Genomic DNA, 24,474 nt, shown 5'->3' with positions numbered 1-24,474 from the left:
ATTATTTTAATTACCAGCTGCCTCTCAACGAACCCGATCGTCGTTCGCGTTAATTTCAGCAATTAGCATAGATACAAACCGTACTGTAAGTTTTCATGTGATTATAATTTTCTGGGCCATAACGTTTACCACGCGTCGATCCACTTTCTCAAGCCGCCTACCTCTGTATTTCATCGCGGTAGAAAAAGATAATCTAACGCTGGAAATATTTTGCATTATTCATTTAACCCGAGGCGTTCACGCGTTGCTTTTACAATGCTCTAGTTTGGATGCTTTTTAAGTTATTCATCCTTTCGCTTCGATGGTTTCTATTTGAAAATGCAAACTTCCTGATTTAGCAAATAAAATAAATAATTTTCTTCGCAGTAATGCAAACACTTCCATTGACTCATCAGACTTGGTTAAAGAAGAACTAAACGATTTTGTTTAACCGTAAGCAAAATTTACAAACGTGTTTTACTCGCTTTCTGAAATCAGCTGACTCATCGTAAAACATTAATTTCAAATCAGTTCAAGAAGTAATCGACTAAGAAATAACGCGTGTTTACAGTTACACGATTAACGAGAATTTAATGGAGCACGTCACGTACCACGAGTGACAATGAAATAATTATAAATATAAAACGAAGAATCTTATCGAGGGGAGTATTCGTGGAATTATTATTAAAATATAATTATTCAAGGAAGCAACGCTTCGAGCTTGGTCAAAGGTATATAAACATAGTGTTCCAGCTGAAATGTCAGGTGTTAAACAGGCAATTTACTTGCAAATTGCTTTGTAATAATTGCAAGTGCAAGAATGTCCTTGTATGTTGATGAGATAAAAAAGACGGAATGTAACTTCCTTGCCATGATTGATTGATTAGAAATCGTGTCACTTGGAATCGAACTTTGTATTCCGGCGAATAATTATTTATATACCGGTGAAAAACAAGCGATTAAAACTTGAGTTATTGCTAAAAGATACAACAGGTCAAATTGTACAGTTAAAAGTATTTATTTGTGATATTTAATTAATCATTGAAGAGAGCTGTGAAAATGATCTTTGCTACTTTCGTTCATTCAGAAACAAGGCTAAATTTTTCACTCTAAAAAAAAAGAAGAAACTTCCTGTTTAAAATAAACATTTTGGAAGAAAGTAGGATATGATAGAAGTTCTCGATTCTGTTACATTTATTCATTTCCTATTATTAAACAAGTGAAACAAGAATTCTATTCCAGAACTTTGCTAACAATTAATACCATGAGTTTCCATTAAATTATAAAAATAACATGTAATTCTCTATTTTTTTAATATTAGATAAATTTCTAGACACCAAAATTGAACTACTTTAAATAAATTTCTGGAAGTTCAATATTTTATATTTAATAATTACCATCCTCAATGCAATACAGTAGAGAATTTTAATTACTAATTATAATGAATTTCAAAGTGCAGCAAAAACGGAAGACTATTACTGTCCTAGAATCCTAGTCGTTCAATCTCCATCACAAAAGCCAAAAAGGACCTGAACGAAAAAAAAGGAAGGAAAGAATTCTTGAAGGAACACGAAAACCACATTCGACCCGTTGACCCTAACAGCGATCCCATCAAAACTTTACCCCGTGAAAGGCATCCTGTAACCTGTATCACAGTTATCCCCGTCCAGTAGCGCGGTGTCTCTTTCCGGCGACGGGACAACGGGAGATCGGTTTCCGGTTTGAGCGTAGAAAAACGAACCAACAGGGTCGTTAATCCCCTGCGGGATGACGAGGCAAGAGGAGGATATAGTATAGTAAACGTGACTCATGCTCGTTCAAGAGAAGAAACGCGAAGACGACAACCGATGGGATAGAAGGGAGAACACGATGCGAAGTGGGAAAAGACCTCGAAGAAGCCTACCTACCCATAAGACCAGCCAAAGTAGACTGTGAACGTAAACTTGCTAAACGTGCCTCCGAGTCTTCCTCTCGCTGTCCTCTTTGCCGCCAGGACTCCAAGGACTCAATCGAATATTACATGCGTTTGTTACAACTTGAAGGGACTAATCGTGAAATGTATGCGTTTGATGTGATCGATTTTTAAATAAAAGTGTGATAATGCGTTGAAATTTTGAGTGAAGCAAATGAAATTTCAACCTTCAGAAATTCAACCCTTTCGGGCATTCCATGCGAAATCGGACCCCATTTCGGAGCACCACGTCGGTTTTAAACTGAAATCATTTTTATTAGGTACTCCTATGTCTCTACTTTAAGTACCTAAATGCTCACTTTAACCAGTTTGTTAGTTCTGCAGTTATAATTTATTGAAAAAATGCGAGCACTATATTTCGAACAGCTGTAAAATCAACAATTTGAAAATTTTTTAAAAATCCTTCAAGATACGTTTATATTTCGCTAAAAACTACAATATATCTAAATTTGAGCAAAATCTGACATGGTGCTCCGAAACGCAGAAGGCAATTTGCAAAATATCCAAGTATGAAAATAAATTTTTCCTTCCCAATAGCTCTTGCATAGGCTTCTAAATACTAGGACCTAGCCATTCTACAATAGCTATCAGCGTTAAATTAAATTTCAACCATCACCGATTCGACACTTAGGATCACCTTCGGACCTTTGTAATATAGTAGCCTCTGTACACTCTGACAGAAATTATTCGAGTACGAAAAGGGTGGCACGGTGATAGGATGCGACGTGGATAGCGTTCGCGCGTACGTAAACAAGCCGGCCAACAAAGGGTCCTGGAAAAAGGGCAACATCAATGCCAGCCGCAGGATCTTCTCTCGAGGGGTGTCGCAGGATAACCGATACCTTCCATAAACTAGCTTTTAAAGGGATCACGAAGGCGGGCTGGGGCCGACAACTCGGACAAAGGGCACATTTTTGCGGATTAAGGGGCCGTTTGTGCCGTTCATTGTTACCAAAGCAGATTTAAATATCGGCTGCTGGTTATATACAGTCTCGCGATGAAGGATCTCCGCAGGCAAAGGAACCCCCTCTTCGACAATGTACGATGATCTTTATCGCTGGCTATAATTGCAGGGAAAAAAATGATGGCCATAGAATGGTACTTTGGGAGTTAAGCCCCTCTCGTTACACCGTATCCTTCTAATTTATCGAATTTACGCTTAGCGTTGCGGACACCTTCGTCCAAGTTAATCCTGATACCTATTTCAAATTGCTTTATGAAGAAAATAACACCTTTCTTTATTATTATTTCTTTGAAGAAATTAAACGTATAATAAAATGTGGCTAATGGGTGGAAGGTATAATATCATGAATGAAATTAAAATGATACGTGATTGTAAATGAATAAAAATGGCAACTTGAATTTTCCCTCCCTGCAACAGAAAATTAATCAACATATGCCTAATGAATTTCTATTATAAAGAGTAACATACCCAAAGGAAATTTATACGTTTCTTTTTCCATTTAATCAATACAATAATTTCCTAATTTTTTTAATTAAAAAAATACGAGTAATCATAAATAAAATGAAAAATGAAACAAGGTATTCGGAGATTATCTTTGGCAATATAAAGGAACTCGATCATCTGCGATGAACGCAATGGCAAAGAATTTCAAACAGCCAGGATATCTCGATCGCGTTACGCCCATGAAAAGAGAAACTTGTTTACTATGATAAAACGTAACCTTAGAGAAGGAAAGTGTCGTAAGTACAGGCATTCAGAGACGAACGGTCCAAGTGCAACGAACTCGCGATTAATTATTCGCGTCGATGACGGACACCCAGTCTGCCGCGCAAACCGATAACGTAATAACGCAGTTAATTTTGCGATCGTGATTGATCGGCGCCGTCACACTTTCTACTTCTACGTCGTCCGTGTCCCACAGGAACCGCTTTTGTCCTCTGACTCATTGCAACGGTACTAATGAAACGGCCACTGAATAACGATACGGAGAACTGTTCAATTTTAAACGTTCGAATGTCTCGACGGAATATACAGAGAATTTTATCAAATTTTCGAATGAATAGCTGGTCAAATTTTCCTAAGTAAATGCCATAAATTAGTATACTTTATCCTGCCTCTGGAAAAGTTTTGCTCGTCAAAACAGAAAGAAGAAAGAAAAATTTCATAAAAATGCAAAAGAGGAAACGCATCAATTTCCAGTGGACGTGTTCGGAATATCGCCTGACCAGTTGATTCGTTAACCGCTCCGCGCGCAATCAGCTTCGCGATTAGGCGGATATGTAAATTTTCCCGCGGATCCAGGCCCCGCGCGCGAGTCAACGCTCAATTCTACTAGCCTCGCGGCAAATTGCCGTCGCAATTGATCCTGTCCTCGGTGCTCGTCGAGTTTAATGATTGCCGACTGCAGGAGGCCACGCGAATCGTCGCTTTTCCGACCCAGCTAGCCACGCGGTTCCACCATTCGTGTCACTCCCGGCTGTTCTATTCGACTCGATAATTGAAAATCGTGCGAATAAACAATGCGATCGTTGCGCGAAATTACGAAGAGAGCCATGTTTACGTCGCGTCGCCTTTGCACGCATCCAAGTCACCGTTGATCTATCGGGCCCCGAAGCGAGAAGAAAAATTCGAAGCTAGTCGTGTGCGAACTGTTCTGTTCGTTGATCGTGTCTGTCCATTCAACGTCACGGTTCTCTAGAAAGCTTATGCATGACTCGTTCCACGGCAATAACACGTACACAGACACGTAAATTCGGTTTCGTTCGTGGTCCGACATTCCGTTTGTGTATTTAGGACCGCAGCGGCGTGTCCGACCCTTCGAGTCGATTCGTCTTCGAGCGGGGAGAAAAGAAGCATGAAAAGCGTGTTCAAACACGGAGATAAAACCATTTCTCTTTCACCGTGACGTATAACCGAGTGGAAATTGCAACGAGGAGCTGCGTTTTGTTCTCTTGAAATGGAAGCGCGATAACCGAAAGTGGATTTTTCGATAAATAAATTACATTTCTACGAGAAATTTTACTATATTGATAAAAGAACTGTGACAAAAGAATCATTGATACCAGGGAGACTTTATATCAAATACAAAGCAGTATGTGGTTGCCATTACGAGCCATAAAGAATGGTAATAAAATTTCAAACTACAACAGATTTCCTTGAACAAGCCACCTGTTTCAGACTCAATTTATTAGCAGCATTTTCGAAGAAATGAAATGTAAAGGTGAACGAAACTTTCGCGTTGGCCTAGTAAATGCACCTAGCATGATCGATAAGATCTGGCTGCAGCACAGATAGACTCGTTTTAACAGTGAAAGTGAAGGAAAAAAAAGGGGGAACGATGGAAAATGTGAAATAAAAGACTTGGAAGCTGTTTTAAATACACTATGTCTGCTAAACGTTGTTACTGTCCGTTCTCACGCACAAACTCTTGCCGCGGGGCAAAAAGAAAGAAATCCGTTCACTTCATAATTGCAGTCGCGCCTGTTTCAATGCAGCTGCCGAACAAATGATTTTACGCGAGAGTGCAGCTTGCGTTTTCTCAGGAAGACAATTATAACAATTATTGCCACAATGGAAAATGAAGTAAATATTTTTACGTTGTTTCTATGATTGAACTGCGATAAAAATAGTTTTGTCATAGATCAGTGTCTAACGATGGAATTAGTTAATTGCAAAATAGAAATTAATTTTTCCATTATAAATAACATTTCTTATAATAATTGTTAAAAAATTGATAGCGAGACAGTAAGTCAAGATCAGAGTCCTTCTCTTTCAACACAGAATCGAGGCTTGCCGTGAAATACGCTGGGAATACATTTCCGGCGTATTCTCACGTTCGGCTGTTCGCGGAAGGACGTGATTTCCTGTTACCGAGGATTTGATTCGCTCCGCGTAAAGGACCAGTAGAGAAATCTTGCGTTAATGTACAGTACCCAGCATGGTGTGTAGGCATCCCCGGGGAAAATGGTGATGCCCTGAGCTTCCTCCTCTGCCCCGACTCCCACCTTTCTCCTTAGGCGGTCGCGGGAAAACTGACGGTGGAGGGGGAGAGGGTTCAATACATATAGGTCTGAGGCCCACCACGCGGCAGAATTTCAACGACTATTTATGCTATTATTCATATTTTTTAATTATATACTAAATTTTATGATATTTAATAATTAAAAAGTATAATAATTTGTTTCTAAATCACTCTTAATGTTAATATCGTTAAAATTAGGATTTTGAGATTTTCACCTATTTTCCCTCTAAGTAAAATCATCTTTCCTAGTAAAGCCTACTTTGTCCGATTAATCCATTAAAATTAAATCATCGATGAATCTAGAAATGATAAAACTAGATTTTATTATTTATTGCTGGCTTAGAAACTTCGATTTCAAGCCTGGTCGAAAGGAAAGCGTGAAAATATTTGTTCAGTGAACGGAGAACGAAACATTGTGGGTGAAAGTGATCGCAATTTTGTGGAAACTTCACACGCGTATAATATCTTATAAACACGTGTATGTATCGTCTAATATAATGACAAAGAATTCCTATTTTAATGTATAATAATTAAAAATAAATAAAAAACCTGTCTCAATCGAACACGACCCTGGTACTTATAGACTACGACTAATCTAGGTCTCTTTAATATTAATAAAAGTTATAAGTGTAACAAACACATGTAAATTTATTACACTCCAGTACTTGCTTTATATATGAAATTTTTTTGTAGAGTTCTCTTAGTAACATTAATGAGTCTATTTTAATTTATGGATACAATCTATTTTAATAAAGGATACTTCTTTGATCTTTGTAGATAATTATTACTCTGGTTCTTTTTATTATTTATTAAATAAGGAATTGCGTTATAAATACACTGAACACGTGTAAATTCATTCCACTTGAATACCTTCGCTCCTAAACCTATTTTCAAACACAATACCATCGGTAAATATAAATAAATATGTTATGTAAAATTAACACGAAGACCGAACAATACCATTTGAGTTAAAATTTAGAAGAATCAAGTTTCCAATAATAAATGGCGAATCACAGAACACAGAATTATTGAAAATACTGAAATGTTAATCTTCGGTAATGCATCAAGTATGATTTAATTGAAGAACAGTCGACCATCAAAGAAACATAAACTCCGTCACATTATTCAGAAAGACCACGTCACAACGCATCGACCGTCAAGCACGATCGACCACAATTAAGTAACAGTCCCGAGCTCGTTTCGAAATCATTTCATAACGAGACCTAGATTCAACCGCTCGGCCTGAAAATTTATTTCGCTCTCGGTGTGTTCGTTTCATCCGCCTTCTGTTCACCGGTTTGCTATTAGACGGTAATTACTGGCAAAGAAGCGAGATTCTGATGTCATTTCGTGTTATTACCGACACCGTGTCGCATCGTTCACTGTTACGTGCAGTGGGTGGACAGAAACGAGGCCACCGTGTTACTCCATTTAAATGAATGCCCTCTAAAAGCTTTTTACCTCGAAACTTGACACTGATTGTAATTGCATCTATTTAAACGAACATGTTAAAATCATCATCGATGAAAATTTTGTCTATACTAATAACTAATAAAATAACGAAGAAATTTCAAAGCTGTCTCGAGCAAGAATTTCAAATGTTTTCCATTCGAAAAGCAATTCGTCGAGACTGAAGTCATGAAATAGAAAAACGAAAGAAAAAAGGAGGTCTCGACGTAACGCGAGGTCTCTCTGAAATATTCATACGAGCTACGCTTATATCCTCTTCACTTTCCGACCACATGTGCACACTTATACACGGATCATTAGAACGAACGCGCAACCATTCACATTCTTCATCATCCCCGTCCGATATCATCATTGTCCGACCAACGATCCGTTAGGGAGACCCAGCAGAAATGAAAAGAACAAAAAAAAAGGGGGTCAACAGAAAGAAAGAAGAACCAAGGGTGAAATCAAGGCAGAAAAAAAAAGAAGGCGATGATTTTTCGCGATGAAGCTGCAAACCGTCGATGTCATCACGATTTTTCACGAGCGAAACATCCAGGTCGATCCATTAAACGCTCGTTTGCGGCTACAGAATTCCCGGATCGTAGATCGCGATCCCGTTTCATGGAAACGTGAAATTGGTAGCGTGAAAAATCGAATTCGCTTCGGCTCTACGGACGAAAAATAGGACAGATAAACGATTGAACGTAGCGTAACTTATCTGTGATGATACCGGTGCAATATGGCTCGAAAAGCTTAATATCCGAGCGATATGGAACGACTACCTTATGTCGCTTTTTAGGGAAAAACGTTTCAGCTACTACGTTCGATGCTTTGATTCGCATGTTTCAACCAACATTTCATTTCTATGGTCTTTTAGGGGAATTTGCATTGTATAGATATTGCGTTTGTGATGCACTTCTATGCGCTATGCAACTAGAAGTGCATCGAACGATAGAATTAAAATTGGAGTAATCCTTAATGATGTACAGCACGAAAAATTGTAAGAAATATAATTATCAATTGAAACTATAAACCGTGTCACTTAGAAGTGAATTTTAATCCTCGATTAAGAATAAAAATAGCGAGGGATGTATGAGTTATTTTTGAGTAAGCTACTATATTAGAAATAAAGCTATGCTGTGATTATTTCAAAACATTTTCAAGAAACTAAATGACGGGTTCCTTTCCTTAATCTCTTATCAGATACCACCAGATATCAGATTGATACATAGTAAACTGTAAACAGTGACTTAGTTTATTGATTTGTCATCGCTGTTTATAGGAGTGCGTTAGAAATCGCTGATTTTCATTTTTGCAATTTCGTGAAAATACTAAAATATCGCAATAATTATAATATCGGAATTAAAATATCGTTGTAAAATAATTGAAACAGAAGTCTAGTTTGATCGCGAGTATACGTGTTCAAGTGTCAGATGGTTCGAATAAGCCCACCTCCCTCCCTCTACGTCTGAATGCTCAGTATTCAAAAAACCAGCTAAAGGGTTCACCCTAGAAGGTCCCTAAAGAGCCCTGACAAAAGGAAGCACAATCGCACCAGCCTTTTTCTCTCGACCTAGCTCGAAAGGCAGGTGGCTGGAGCAGGCTGCCGTGTAAGTAGGTCCTCCGCATTCTTAACCCGTTCCTCGTGGACAACGTATATATGTATATACTTCATCGAAAATCAACAATTAATTGTACGGAGTACATATACGATACACAGATATTCGATGAAATTTAAAATTGCAATGGAATCACAATGGAACATACGTAAATTATACGAAAATAAATAAATGATTTGGAAGGTTCTAAAATTTTTCAAGAAATCTTAAAGTCGAAAAATTCTAAACAAATGATGTACTCAATTTTTGAAACTTCTAACATTGACATTTCAACGTAAATCTAACCATCCACCTCATCATCATTGAATGCAGAATACATGCGCAAATAAGGAGAAGATTCAATATTGAGGTCACATCGACATTCCACCAGGATACCTGTAACATCATCGGAATATTGGACAAGCTATGAAAACCCTCCTGCTAATATAGCTCCTAACCAACTATCCCTAATGTATTTGTAATTCTTACAAGGACATTACCCAATTGACACGCGTCAATTTTTATGCCCTTTGAGTATGATATAGAACTCAAAAAATATTTGACACGTATTTTTTTTATCGGCAATCGTCCATGCTGAAGGGGTGAAAATAGCCCCCAAAGTTGGGGTTGCAAAACATATTTTCTTAAATATCTCAGGAACTATTAGGTGTAGGCGAAAAATTCAAAATGGAATTTGTGTGTTTTTGAACAGCAAATTTTTCTATGTAGCCACCTTTTTGATAAATTTATTTGTTTATAAAATATATTGAAAAATAATCTTCAGCCTTTCAGCATGGACGGTTGCCGATAAAAAAAAATACGTGTCAAATATTTTTTTGAGTTCTATATCATACTCAAAGGGCATCAAAATCGGCGCGTGTCGATTGGGTAACATCCCTTGTTAGTACAGTCGCTAATAACCCCTGCTGTTGATACGATTATAAACTCTATATATAAAAAAAACAAATTGACATTCTTTACCCTGAAAAATTATTGAAATATTTGTTAAATAAATTATTTGTCAAATTTCAAAGTGTTCCACTGTCCAATTAAGAGGAATTTTTGGGGTTCAAAGTCGGGCAACGAAAAATGGCTAACCCTGCCACCCTGGTTCCGTTACGTCAAGCAGTTTATAAATATTTAACATTGCACGCGGAAGCATTATTAGAGGTTCGCACGGCGATCAATTAACTTAATTCCGCGTGAAATGCAGGTAAACCAAGCGTAATGGGGACAGTATCTGTTGGACGAGGCTTTGTAAGTAAGTTCTGCTTTGGTAATCGACAACTCGAGTGAAAATCCACGTAGTTCGATAACACGTATGCACATAGAGAGAGATTTTCCAAATTTCTCCCTGAAAATGAAGTGCTGTAAAAGTACACTGTTTGATTACAAATTAAACGTATGCTATTAACACTTCAGCTCGTTACACTAATTTTCTACCGTCAATTTCTTTACGACGTTACCACATTACACTTCATTATCGTCAACTTGCATTGGCAACTTGAACCATATTAATAACATACCAGGATATTCGATACGTTCAACACTTTCAAGGTCTCCAACCATTTAACCTCGTCAAAATTATCAGAAGACATTTTCAAATGATATACCAGTCAACTCGAAAGAATATTCAACAATTTTATTCCACGATTTGGAACGCAGTACCGAAGTAAACATACAAGTAATGGGGGGAAAGCAATGTTTTTCAAGGGACCCTTAGGGCCTCGTACCAGGGTGCACGATACGCCGTCCTTAATTAAGGTGGATCCCAGAGCGAGCGAAGAAAAAATAAAAAGCTCGCGTTCGCTTGCCGAGCAATTTCTGCCGGACTAACGGGACCCGTGAATTCGTCGGAGGAATCGCAAATTTCGATCGCTTCCTCAACCTGATTTACGAGAGCGCCCTTAGCATCCTCTACCTTTATCTTATTTCCACTACTGAAAATAGGTTGATCCTAAGATTCTTCACAGATGAATTAACAAAAGTCATACAAAAATTATCCTAATCTCAGATCATTTAAAATAAAAATGATTTCATTGGATCAAATCAACGACGAGGATATCCTACACTATCCAAACAATCGAAATAAATATTCAAACGCTCAAAACCTATCGAATCGCATTAACAAATTATCCTCACCCCAAACCCTCGCTTGACGTATAGACCTTATCTTTGAGAAGCGCAAAACGACCATGATATCCGGTTAACCCTCGTGCGAAAAACCGCAATCTCCATCAAGGTAGCCGCTATTACTCCGTCAACAGCGGACACAAAATATCCATACCTGAATGTATCCCAGCATCCGCATCAGCATCAGGATCCTCGAACACAGACGATTCCGTTCCCTCGTCGTTATCCACGACAGAATGCTCTGGCGTCTCTTCTTGCCTCGATTTCTCGTTCGTAGACCGGTGATTATCGTTTCTGGCCGGCGTCGCGACGCTGCTGGGACTGTCGACCGAGGCGTGTCTACCAGTCGGTTTCACCAAAGTACTGCTACTTCTAGCAAGCTTCGTACTATGCGTTCTACGTATCAACAAGTTGGTGAACGTAGTGCTACCATTTTGTTTGCTCCTAGTCTCGTTGGTACTAATTTTGGCCCCGTTAGAATTCGATTTCGATTCAAGGTTCTTCGCGGTACGTTTGGTAGCTTCGCTTTTCTTCTTCGACTCCTCGTCCTCCACTTCGAAACAGGCTATGGTGTTGTTCAAACGATTATCCTTTCGATTAGCATCTTTCTTACCGGTGAATCTACTCTGGAACCTTTCTATAGTCTTGAACGACCTGGTTCTCTCGACCTTCTTCCTCTGATCGCAACCGTTCGACGGTTGATCGCACTTCGGCGTCTCGAAGATCTTCGTCAGAGACTGTACCTTGCCTCTAGGCTCGGCAAAAGTATCGTCCGTTCTCTTAGGATTGGACAGTGACTCGTTGTTGCTCAGAGTACGAGTCAGTATCACGTTCGGCACCGTCTTCGAGGTGCTGATGGGGAAAGTGTTGCTGACGAATTTCTCGGGCTCGGGACCGATCGTCTTCGGGATCTTCGACGGTTGCCGCGATTCGCCATCCAACGATACGTAGAAGGTGGACCTTCGTTTCGGTGATTCCTCGAGATGCTCTGCGTTCAACATGTCTCCGGCTGTCACACGCTAGCATCTCACGATTTTTACGCTTTCACCGCTCGTTCGATCCGATCCGATCCGATCCATCCGCGTTATCTAACGAGCCGGGAATGTTAAACGCGGCTTGGAATCTTCGAACGCCTATCGGAACACGGTTTTATATCGACGAAAGTTTCCTTGAACGCGGCGTATGTTCCTCGGCATCGGGAGTTCCCTTAAATCTACTTTACTCGCTGCCGCAGGGATGGCGAGATTTCGAAGGGCAACGATCGAGAGGCCTGGCGAAATTCTCGCTGCCAAAGGATTCCTCTAAATATAGACGCGGTATCGTGATGCTCGCTGAACCACGTGTATCGACAGAAGCGAGTACGCGCAGAGTAGAGTCGCGACCAAGAGCATTCGTGTACAACCGACACTGTAGATAGTGGGAGGCGTTGAACCGTGAACCCCGTTGCTTCTTGCTGACCTCTATACCAGCATCGTTTCGCGGAATCCAAGATTACCAGCGGGCCAGAAGTATGCCAGGTATGCACCTGCTGATACACTGACCTCTCTCATCATCTCGCGGATTACACGATCATGCACGATCGATCGCAGAGAAAATGGTCCAAAGAATGCAGGGACTATCGGGGGAATACGACGAAATACTACTTCGCTCGTTCAACAGATGCGTTCGGTGCACTTAAGTTGGAACGACTCGGACTGGTCGAGCAAACACGAGGTACGAAGAAAAGTAAAAGGGTCTGAGTCACAAAGACGGGATCGGCTCCTCTCGTGGCCCAACGTCTTCATCACAGGACTGCTCGAGAGACGATTGGATCCGTTACCGATATCTCACTGTTTATCCATCGAACAGCTAGTAATGATCTTCTGTTTTTCGATTTTCAACGAGCACAGGTAAACACAGAGAGTACACGAATCGGAGCAACGATACGGAAACACGAGCAGCCAACGATCGTCCGCACGACACACGGCTTCACAACTATCTGACTCGAGCCTTAGCTGAATATGACCTACAGCGCCCCTGACGGCTGTTTCAAGAAATACTCGAGACTACTTGTCGCCGTAGACGGAGAGGGAATGAGAGATCGAATGGTGTGTCCTAAGTGCAGCTGCCCTTTACAACATTCTTTTGTTTATTTATATATTAACATTGTTGTAATAATGATTGCTGTATTGAAAAATAAAGTTTTTTTCTTATCAATTTGGGGTTATTGATATTAATTTTCATTTTTGTAATCGCCATAAGAGCTATCTATTTAAATTTGTTGGTAAATTATACTCCTGATTACTTTAACTTAAAAGAAGATAAAAAAAATGTTGCAATAATTAGCTAATTATAACTGGAATATAATTATTTTCGTATTAATTTGCATTATTGATATTAATATTAATTTTAATTTTAATTTCTTTTATGACAACAAAGGCTGTCTTTTTTAATTTAGAGGCAAATTACACCCATGTTTACTTTGGACTTAAAGGAAAATAAAAGGAAAATGTGAGGATGATTAGCTATTTATGTCCATTACAAACATTCGATGTCTCGGTTGACTCAGACCGGACTCAAGATCACAATCGATAATCATTTCCTGCTAGAGTGAAACGCTTTCGAAACCAGAGCAAAACAATCATTTTACTGCCACAATGATTTCCATCTTGTCGAAATGGCTCGTGAATAGATCTGATGAAACTATACCACTTTTACCGAATCGTGCATTCAACCGGGTCAATCATTTTCGTGAACCAGTTTCAGCAACAATCATGGAATTATTATGGACTTTCTCCTACAAACATTTTATATCTTTCGCTAGATGGAATGCGAATATCTTACTTTCACGGAGAACACTGCTCGCATAAGAAATATATTTTTCAAAAAATAAAACAGCAATTTTGTATAATAAAAATGACATGAATACTTCTTGGATTGGAAAGTGTCTGTTTTTCCCAGAAACAGTTCCAATGGCGTTACGTGTTCCGCAAACACGGTGGCCATGTAACAGGATCAAAAGAAAAAGGAATAAAAAAAATCCCAGTTAGATCATTCGTAACTGAGTCACTTGCAGCGCGAAGAAAGGCATAAATTTTTATCAAATTCTTTCCCGTTGCGACATCAACATTCGCGTTAATCGCGTATCCGGTACATACTACGTAAAACGCGATAAATTATGCAAGCTAAAACCGAGAACTGCAATCGCGTGTGTACCGTTGGAATTTTAGCGACGACAGTGGGTGCTGTTCAGGTATCGAACCTTGGAATATTATTCAAATTTCGTTAACGACCGTGAATCTGTATTTCCAATTTGATCGAAGAAATTTTTTTAGCGTCGTTTAAATCTGAATATTTCTCGCGAACGACCGTGTACACGCGATAACCAGTGTCGTTAAACAAATTTTTTATCACGCCGCGCCGGGATAAAACGAAACGATCGATTTAATCTTGTAGAGGGAACAATCTTTGGTATGTTCGTACATGCACGTTGTAATTGGATGGGATCGATATTAATGTTCAATTGGAAGCTTGATTATCATTGATAATAACGGTTCAATTGAAAGATGCTACTGAAGCTATTTTAACCATGTTCTGAAGGTATTAGGTTATTGCATATGGTGAATTTAGAAATACGAAGTCCGACATAATTTCATGACATAAAAGTACCGCAAAATACCACTTATGATGCATCAAATTAAACATTAAGGTTTAATGAAAATGACTACATAAAGATTTCATCGATATTCTTAACCCAAAATGGCTGATTCTCGATGGAACGAACAATGGATCGAGTCTGTCCATTCTAAAGAAATATCAGCCATTTTGTATGAAAATTATCAATGAAACTTTTATGCAGTTATTTTCGTCATACTTTAATCGTTAAATTGATATGCCATAAGTGTTATTTAACGATACTTTTTATATCATGAAATTATGTCAGAAGTATCGTTTGGTAATCAATTCCAAGGTTCAAGATTAAGTAAGTAAGCTCCTTAATAAACGTCATTCAATCATCAAACCTTGCAATAACGTTTGAATTTTATCGCCCACAATCAGTGTCATCCGTTCCGCGAATCTCCATGAACAAGTGGCATTTAAATTTCAATTTCCCTGGATATTACTCAACTTACAAGCTCCTGTATGCTCATCTTATTATCTCGCCACAGTAAACTTCAATTAGGTTACTAGAACAGGCATTCCATTAGCAAGTAACATCGATTGACCGGTGATCCTCGATCATCGAATCCCACAACATTTGAATTTCATTAGGATGGGTGTCATCTGCGAGGTGCAGGTGCCATTTAAATTTCAATTTGCCCCAGTGGGCGATGTTCGAACCTCCATCTGCTCGATGGGCGCTATTTAAATAACAATTTCGTCGGTGGGTGGGCCTTTTTCATCCATAATCATTATTCTTCGTTTTTCCATGAAATTCAACACGGACGATGTTGAAAGAATAAAAATGGGTGGCAAAGATTAACGATTGGCGCGTTACGAAATTTAATTACAAAATTTAATTCAATAAAATTTAAAAATATTGACTCGATCGTCCATTCGAATTTCCTCGAAATTTCACGAATCGATCCATCGGTCAAGAACCGTCGAGCGATCGATTCCTCGAAGATCGAGATAGGCATCGTCCTCGACGCCGGTTGCTTGCAAACGACGCGTTTAAATGCACGCGTGATGGATCGCGCGTGCAATAAGAAAAGCCACCGGCCACTGGATCCTGTTTCTTTGAAAGGAAAACGTGCGTCACCAGTTTCTTTCTCCGTATCCACCCTCTTTTGCTTCTTTCACGCCCTTCTATCTTTCTCTTTTTCTTTTCATAAACATGCAACTTTCTAAACTTCTCGAATCGTCCTGTTTCGAAACATTGATACGGATCCAGAGATGCGTGCAGTCGCAGTGATTGCAAGTTGAATAAGTTAGAGGACAAATCGAGCGGAAAAATGGGGGACGGGAAGCGTGAGAGCGACACAAAAGGCTGACAGGAACAGTGTCAGATGTTCGTCAGGTTGCGACCATTCTTGTCCGTTGCAATAATGGCCGAAATTCAATTAGCATTTTACCAGGAGCCGGTTGACTGGTCTGCTATGCTCGCAAATTACGTTTGCACACGGATTTTCGTCGCTCGCGCTTTCAGCCTTTGTCTTTTTGCTAAAGAAGAGACGCAGCTGTGCGCATCGTTTCGATCGAATTTTGCCAAGCGAACGAGAAGAACTGTTGCTGAATTTGTAATCACGCGAAATTTATATTTCTTTTTTAAACTATCAATAAAATAGAACTTAGAGCTGGATACAAATTTGTTAATTTTGTAATTTTTATTTTGAAATACCAAAAAAAAAAACCAATTCCTCTGCAGAAATTTATATGTATCCGTTCGATCTGAAGCAGGGTACTTGTCATTCAGCAGGCATAACCGTCTGTTATGGCTTAATAAGAGTACAAGCAATAGTGTTTAAAAATCGACCGATTACATCTAACGATGATAAATGAATTCTCGAACGATTTAAGGCGTATTGCAAGCAGCAGAAGCGATAAAGTGGTCGTGCAAAGCTGAAAGGATTAAACGATGGAGGCGAGCAGACGTTCGAGGGAAAACGGATGCGGACCCGGGCAAGGAATCTTGCGTGGGAAGAAAAACCACGCCGGCTCGGTGGCTCCTCTTTCGTCCACGCTTTCTCTTCCCTTTTTGCCCTCGTCCAAGATGCTGCCTTCCACGACCATCGACGCCGACGAGACGTTGGCGAGAAACGGTAGTTGATGATGGCACAGACCCACCGACCGAGGAGACACGTAACGCGATACGAAGGACAGCGACGGACGATATGGAACTAATTTATCGGTGTCTCGTTAAAAGTTCGAGGCACGCAATCTCTTGGAAGTAAATGAGAACCACTGACCCGTAAACTGAGATTTCTTCACCACGAAGATGTTACAAGCTAAGGGTTGCGACGCGGTTTTTCATTTAAAGATTCAAAATAAAGAAAAATCCAATAGTATTTAGGAAGGTCGGTATTAAAGTTACCCAAGTAAGATACTAACAAGGGACATTACCCAATCGACACACGCCGATTTTGATGCCCTTTGAGTATGATATAGAACTCAAAAAAATATTTGACACGTATTTTTTTTATCGGCAATCGTCCATGCTGAAGGGGTGAAAATAGCCCTCAAAGTTGGGGTTGCAAAACATATTTTCTTGAATATCTCAGAAACTATTAGGTGTAGGCGAAAAATTCAAAATGGAATTTCTGTGTTTTTGAATAGCAAATTTTTCTATGTAGCCACCTTTTTGATAAATTTATTTGTTTAAAAAATATATTGAAAAATAATCTATTTTTGTCATTTTTTTCACCCCTTCAGCATGAACGATTGCCGATAAAAAAAAAAACGTGTCAAATATTTTTTTGAGTACTATATCATACTCAAAGGGCATCAAAATCGGCATGTGTCGATTGGGTAATGTCCCTTGTAAGATAGAAAATCTTCTGTAAAGGGCATCCATTCGATCCTTGACACTTTAGGAAGGGAAAACTCGATTAGGACTCGGAGGGCTTAATGGAGTTTTGTTGCAAACAAGGATCTAGGTTCGAAAGCAGATCTAACAATCCAATTAGCTGAGTATATTTTTCTTCCTACACCCTTAACACCTCCCTTAATCCTTTCGTAAGAATGTAAGAAAGGCACATGTAGGAGTGCAATTAATTTTATCAGATAGTTGCTTATTAACCCTTTGACTATGGCGGACTTTGAGACGTACCAACCCTATCATACGATAGGAATCCAGTCGCACCCTACACTGGGAACGGCAAAATTTTTGGTTAGGCGTGCATTTTTGAGAAAGTAGATTGAAATAATCGAAACACTGATTTCCACTACATTGAAACTAGTTTAAGCGCCTATAGGCGCCAACATTAGTCAAAGGGTTAAAAAGCACCCTTGACCCTACAGAAAATCTTATTAACATCTTCCTATCGTTGTGGGTGATCAAATTATTATGAACAAATGGAAAACTTACATATTTTGTATTTCCGATGGTATTATGTATTCCATAAAAGTGAAATATACCCTTTCCAGCAAAAACCGTAACAGCCTGACTAACTAATAAAAAAATGCAAGTTTTACCGTGACCTGGAAACCCACCAAATATAAACCCAATAGAAAATCTATGGGAATTATTAAAGCGTCGCATTGCATCAGAGACAATAACTAACAAGCAACAACTGATTGACAAAATTATATTCGTATGGCATTATGGACCCAGAAATGCTAGAAAATTGCCAAAAAAATATGGAAAGCTTGCCGAGACGTATTCAAGCAATTATAGATGCCAAGGGCGGCGTGACCAAATATTAACATTATATATTTTAAATTGTAAATATAGCAACATCATAATAATAAAACTATAACAGTAAGTTTTGCAATAAAAAGGAAGTGTATTTTTAAGTGTATATTTTCAATTCCATTCCCGATCAAACTTCAAATAAGTGATAATTTCGAACTGTTCATAATAATATGATCACCCACTGTAAATACAACTTCTATTCCTCTTTCTAACAAGCGATAATTGTTGCAAATTATTTATCGAAGTGTTCACGCGATTGCAACGAATGTATCCGTGATGCGCGTGTCGCGTTCGAATCTCCCGCAGCGAAGGGGTTAACGAAAGGATTAATCCTGGCCGGCAGGTTCGATATCGTTTTTCCAATTACATCTGGACGTCGATTAACAGTGTTCTCGATCGACACGCGGATCCTTGTGAAAGCAGCGGTCGCTGCACGAGATATTGCACAACATCTGCCCCGTTGAGTCAGGTTCAGAGCGGCAACAACAGCAACGGCTCGGCTCGGTTGCCCGACCACGAAGCGAAAGGTTCGCCGATTTTTCCCCCAGTCGTTGGTGTGCACGCGCGAACCGACGCTTTATACGCTCGTTCTACCATAACGAACAACGAGCACATAGGTCTGCTGTTTGCCGCGCTGTTTGAACAGGTAAACGGTTCTCGTCTCGTCGATATTTCATCCGGTGTTTACACACCGACCCGGGGATTTATCTTTTCGCGACCGTTCGGCCCGTTTCCATCGCCGCGAAACACCCGATAACGATTTATATCGTTGTTTTACGAAACGATACACCTCGCTTATCGACACGTTTTCCGTATGGACAGGTGAGATCCTCCGACGCCACTGATTCGCGATTGAATCTATTAATCAGTTGGTAAATAAACGATTGGAAAAATGTCCTTGGAAACAATGATACGATTAGAAGGGAAGATGATTTTGAAAGTATGACTTTTGTCTATGATCTGAAAAATGATGGTCGAAATAGAATAATAGAATAATTGTACAGTATCGAGCAAAGTAGGCTTATTGCAAGAAATAATAATATAAAAATTACAGCAAATGTGTAGATTACTGCGAAACCGTAGGAGCTACAGAAACTGTAAAAATTTATAGAATTGTGAAACTATGGTGAAACGTAATATTACATATGAAATTTTGCAAACGCGGCAATGGAAAGCAGAGCATAGAAAGAACATTAATTTATAACTGCTTACAGAAATATTACAAATTAATTAGCAGGTGAAAGCCCATCGATGCAATAGCAAAATGAACAACTACTTTTAATTCTACAATTTTATAAATATAAATTTGCAGAGGTTCGTAAAATCTTTTGAAACGAGTTAACATTTCTCTTTGGAAGAGAAATTATAAAGGATCATACCGGGTAATAAATCACGCAACATTCTCAATAAAGTATCTCTCTTGCAACATGTACATCTGCACGGTTTCTACAGAGATACGGTTTAATTCTACCATGGTACGTGGTGAAATTTATTGTAACAACGATACACCAGAACATTTCCACGACTGGCGACAGTCTCGATAAGGAATTGCACTCGATAAAGCGACATATACTTTCAATTAGATTAAACTTCCAAGCGCAGCCTGTAAGCAGAACACGCGTGTTCCACGCGCGTTTTACAACCCTCGTTTTCTTCGACTTCCAAACGAAACAGTGCTACCAACCGAGTACCGATGAATTATCTTATTTGCATAAACACCATGAGACTCATAATCGAACACTTTACTGTCCGTATCTGCGGTAAATTCTCATTCGCCCTCGAGTAATGAAAAATCGTACTTGTAAGTTGGGCTTGCTACTTTATCCGGAGTATATCGATCAACTTATTGGAAATGGATTTAAAGTTTTCGAATTATATTGAATATAATAATAGTACTAAATTTTCAAAATTATTATTTTTTAACTCTGATTATGATGAATAATGAAACAGAGGAACAAAATTTTTCTGTGCCTAAGTTCAGGCAAATAGACAATGTCGAATACTTAAAATTTCACATCGAAATTCAACGTTTCTACAAAATTAACAAAATTATGAGTGAATGAAGGATGCGTTCGAGGCTTGCGAATACGAAGCTCCAGGGGAAATTATCACTTAAAAAATCATGTCTACAACGACGAAAAATATTTGTTTTCCTGCAAAGGTTATCGGCCTTGAATCGTAAGTACCATTTCCCTTCGATTTAAACATTTTCATTGCAAAACCTCAAATAGAAATAACACAAACTACTCTGATTGCAATTTAAAAAATATTAATTGCAATACACTGTCTGACCACGTAAATAAGTGATTGCGTTTAGGTTATAGATTAGTATCTATTGTTAGAATTGCAGAAAAGGAAACATGGAAAATTTGTAACGCATAAAGTAGATATAGGTGATCGGTCATGTGTGGCGCAGGTGAGAGAATGATTATGAATCATTCCAAGACCTTACCAATTGAAAGTTAACCATTGGCGTAATTAAGAGCCTGCCTAATTGTAGAAAAGAAAAAATACGACAACGTAAAATTAATTAATTAATAAAGCCAGAGGTCCTAGAACACTCTAGAAAAAACTATGCCAATGCAAGTTGTTCATAGACTTTTCCGTTGTTATTAGCCAATTGCAGAAGGAAATTGTACTTTCAGCTTTCAATTATGAGAGTAAGAGAGAGAGACCTCGATAACGGAAAGGGGCAGCTGTACCATAACGTCCTTCTTTCTTTTTTTTTTACAGGGGAGTGGTCCAGCAATTTGCATACGTTGCTTGGACATTGGTCAGCATGCTTATTTCGAATTGGAATCAATGAACGAACAGTATTGCTGACCAGTTCAACGAGCAATCAGAAATTCGCTGGCATATTGTCATTCAGAGACCTTTGTACAATAGAAGCCCAATTTTTTTTTATTGCTTATGACTTTTGATAAAGAAAAAACATTGTCTTGTATAATGAAATTTTTCATTATGTTAAAATTCATAATTGAAACCATTTGTGATTCTAGGAAGAAGGATGCAGGTAACTTGGTAGCAGTTTGCAGCAAAATGAAAAAACAACCAAAGTCTGCTCCTCCTGCGGTAAGAAATTCCTTGGACAAATTGATCTTGCTCTATTTTTTGTCTAATCAATTCAGGTTCAAAACAGTACATTCAATGCTCGATACCTTATTTAATGGCTATTCGTTTCTCTACAATGACTTTCGCATCCGAAAGCAAGTTTCCTAATGAATTATCGATCATTTGAAAAAGAACAAGATCCTGTTCGCACCTAACACAAATTTCCTCCGAGAATGAGATTTCGCGCGATTTAGAAAGCGTAACTCAGCTGGATCGGGTACAGTGAAAGAACACGTGGAAGGCATTTCGCGAAAGATAGTCCCTTACCAGGTGGGGGACAGAAAACGAAGAAAACGAGGCAACGAGGGCTGACCGATACGAGCTGTATGTAATTCGCTTCCAACAGGCCCGTGGCCTTGAACGTCGAGCAACCACCGATCCCACCTGCTGTCCACGGTACCCACCGGGAACTACGCTCCTCGAGTGTCGTTTCGAAGGTGACGAACCCGTGGCGCACGTTGTTCAGGTAGCCTGTAATGGGAAAACAGCCAGCCAGAAGACGTGTCTTCTCGTTGAGACTAAACAGTCATCTTCGGGACCATATTCAAGGTATAAGACAAAAGGTTTATATATTTGAAAATAATCACAGATTTTTTCTTGTCGAGATGAAAATTTTCCGAAAAGGCAAGAAAGGGTTAAAATAGAATCTAGGATACTAGTAGTAAATATAATTCCCACCATTGATTCTTTTTTCCTCAGGGTAATATCTCGGCCCATAGAGTACCCAGAAGAGCCCAATCAATGCAATGGATCACCTCAACCTCGAACAGCTTTTCGCCTAGAATCTCGCGAATGCCACAAAGGACCATTAGCAACGATCACCAAAGTACCCGTAGCAGACTGCACCGGTGATTTCAAAGAAATCATGACATTTGAGACCAGCAAAGGCGAGTGCCAAGCCGATGGACCCGCTTCGAGGATCCTCTACGGACCAACGACCGGAGGATCCAACTGCGCTGAAAGTCCTCGCAATTTACCAACCAGCATAATCGAGTGTAGATCTACGGCGAAAAAAACTTTAGCGAGGATCAGTCGCTGCCCGGACGTTTCTTCTCACAAGCCTGGCGATTCGACATCCGGCCTACACGATACCGTCGAGACTAGGATCGACACAAATGGTCCAAAAGCATATGCGATCAATTTCTCAGAGGATATGGAAGGATCCTCTGCTAAGGAGGAGGTTGAATTAACTTCAAATGGTCAATGCCCGAACAATTATCAGCAACCTAAAAGAAAAAGATCCGAAACGTTGAAGTGTTCAACGATTCGTCCAGCATCCACAAAATTAGAACCTCCAACGAAACGTCGGAATGGCTTGGACTCTGTCGATAATCTTCCTGTAAGTCTCTTCAATAGAATGCCTCGAAGCGGGGACTGTCCTCATCACAAATCGGGGTCAAGCTCGGTGGAACGTGGTGAACGAGATGCAAGCGAATCTTCTAAATTGTTCAAGTGTGTCCTCGTACCTTCCAGCGTCACGGAGAAACTTCTAAGAGAAACCGAGAAACTGTCGGAAGATCGGACGAGACCGAAAGTGCCATCGCGGATGAAGATTCGTGACGTCGAAGCGAGAAAATTGTCGGAAGATTGCGCGAGGCCTAAGACAAGTTCCAGAGTTGAAGTTGGTAGAAATGGAAGTCGAAACGAAGCTAAGACAAATTCGGGAAGAGAAAGATCTGCCGCAGGATGCTCCAAGGATTTTGTGCCTGAAATTCGATCGCAGGAATTGCTCACCCGTTTCAGGGATTACTTCCCTCCTCATCAGCTGCAACGGTACGAGGTGTGTCGGTCGAAGAGGAATGGTCTTCAGGATCAGTGTCAACTGCCCATTCCGAGGGCTGTGATCGAATTGAAGAGGAAAGAAATGCTTTCCCGTGATTCGAAACCGAACTCGGATAGCCCCGAATTGACCCAACCAATGATTCTGGTTTGCAGTGACCATAAATCGATTGCTAATTGCGATAATAGTTTGAAAGAATACGTAGAATCAGTTTGCGGTTGAAATTATTATATTAACCAGATTGCATTTTCTAAATGACTTATTTCATTCGTTCCTTTTTTTTTAATGATTGAATATGCAAATATCTGTAGACCGATGATAACATTGTACTAAGATTTTGGCAAAAGGAATTTAATAAAACTTATAAAACCAAGATGAGGAGTTCTTTTATTCTATTTTAATTTGTAGAGTAATGAGGTATTTAGCATTGAATGTACAATACCGAGCAAAGTAGGTAATTCAAATTCAAGGGAGGAGAAGCCTACCAGAAAGGGGAGCATTATTATTTTTCTTGAGAAAGCCTACTATGCTCGATACTGTACATATTCATAATTTGCACTTATGTATTATGTTTCTATAGAAGATAGCATTTCTTGAAATTTTTCTTTTTCCTTTTTTCTGATTACACACCTGAGTATCTATATTAAGATTTGTGTGAAAGAGGAAATAATTTTTTCAGAAAAAACGTTCAAATGTTCCGAGTTCCTCAAAAAAGCAGATGAAGGGAAAAGGTATAAGATCTATAAAATCTGAGGAAAAGTCTAAAAAATTAGGACCAGGAAAATATGGGAATCAGCTAAAGCCAGTGAAGTCCAGGGAATTGTATGCAGGAGCAGTTTACATTGATTGCGACTGTTATCATCGAAATGGATTGCAACACGACTGCCCGCGTACTTCTTGCGGTGGTAAATGATTTACAATAAACAAAACTGCAGAATGTTTATTTTTAAAACAATCCTAAATAATTGAAAACGAGTTCGAAGCAATTTAATCTAGCAAGAATCTTCTTAGATTTATTTTTATTCGCGATAGGTCGAGCGTGCAGAGTGAAACCTTGGCCGAAATGCGAGTTAGGGACCTATTTTATGAACAAATGGGGGAAATATTATGAACATTTAGACAGAATACCA

General features: G+C 39.2%; 1 protein-coding gene across 22 annotated transcripts in view; it reads right to left on the bottom strand.

Annotated features, from left to right (window-relative positions):
• raskol (Ras GTPase-activating protein raskol) overlaps positions 1-24,474 on the bottom strand; it is a 214,866-nt gene that overhangs the window by 40,251 nt on the left and 150,141 nt on the right. The window contains exon 1 of one of the 22 annotated variants that reach the window (XM_034326056.2): positions 11,275-13,248. The exons of 17 other annotated variants lie outside the window; for them this stretch is intronic. In XM_034326056.2, the coding sequence (XP_034181947.1) occupies positions 11,275-12,121 (847 nt within the window). In that variant the 5' untranslated portion in view covers positions 12,122-13,248. Of the gene's footprint in view, positions 1-11,274; positions 13,249-24,474 lie in introns of those variants that run through there. 4 more of the 22 variants (XM_034326048.2, XM_034326053.2, XM_034326047.2 and 1 more) reach the window with 4 other exon arrangements.

The sequence above is a fragment of the Osmia lignaria genome, chromosome 3 (genome assembly GCF_051020975.1).
Source record: "Osmia lignaria lignaria isolate PbOS001 chromosome 3, iyOsmLign1, whole genome shotgun sequence".
NCBI classification, from domain to species: Eukaryota; Metazoa; Arthropoda; class Insecta; order Hymenoptera; family Megachilidae; genus Osmia; species Osmia lignaria.
Note: the sequence above shows the minus strand (reverse complement) of the source record. Positions and strands in the feature narration are given on the sequence as shown.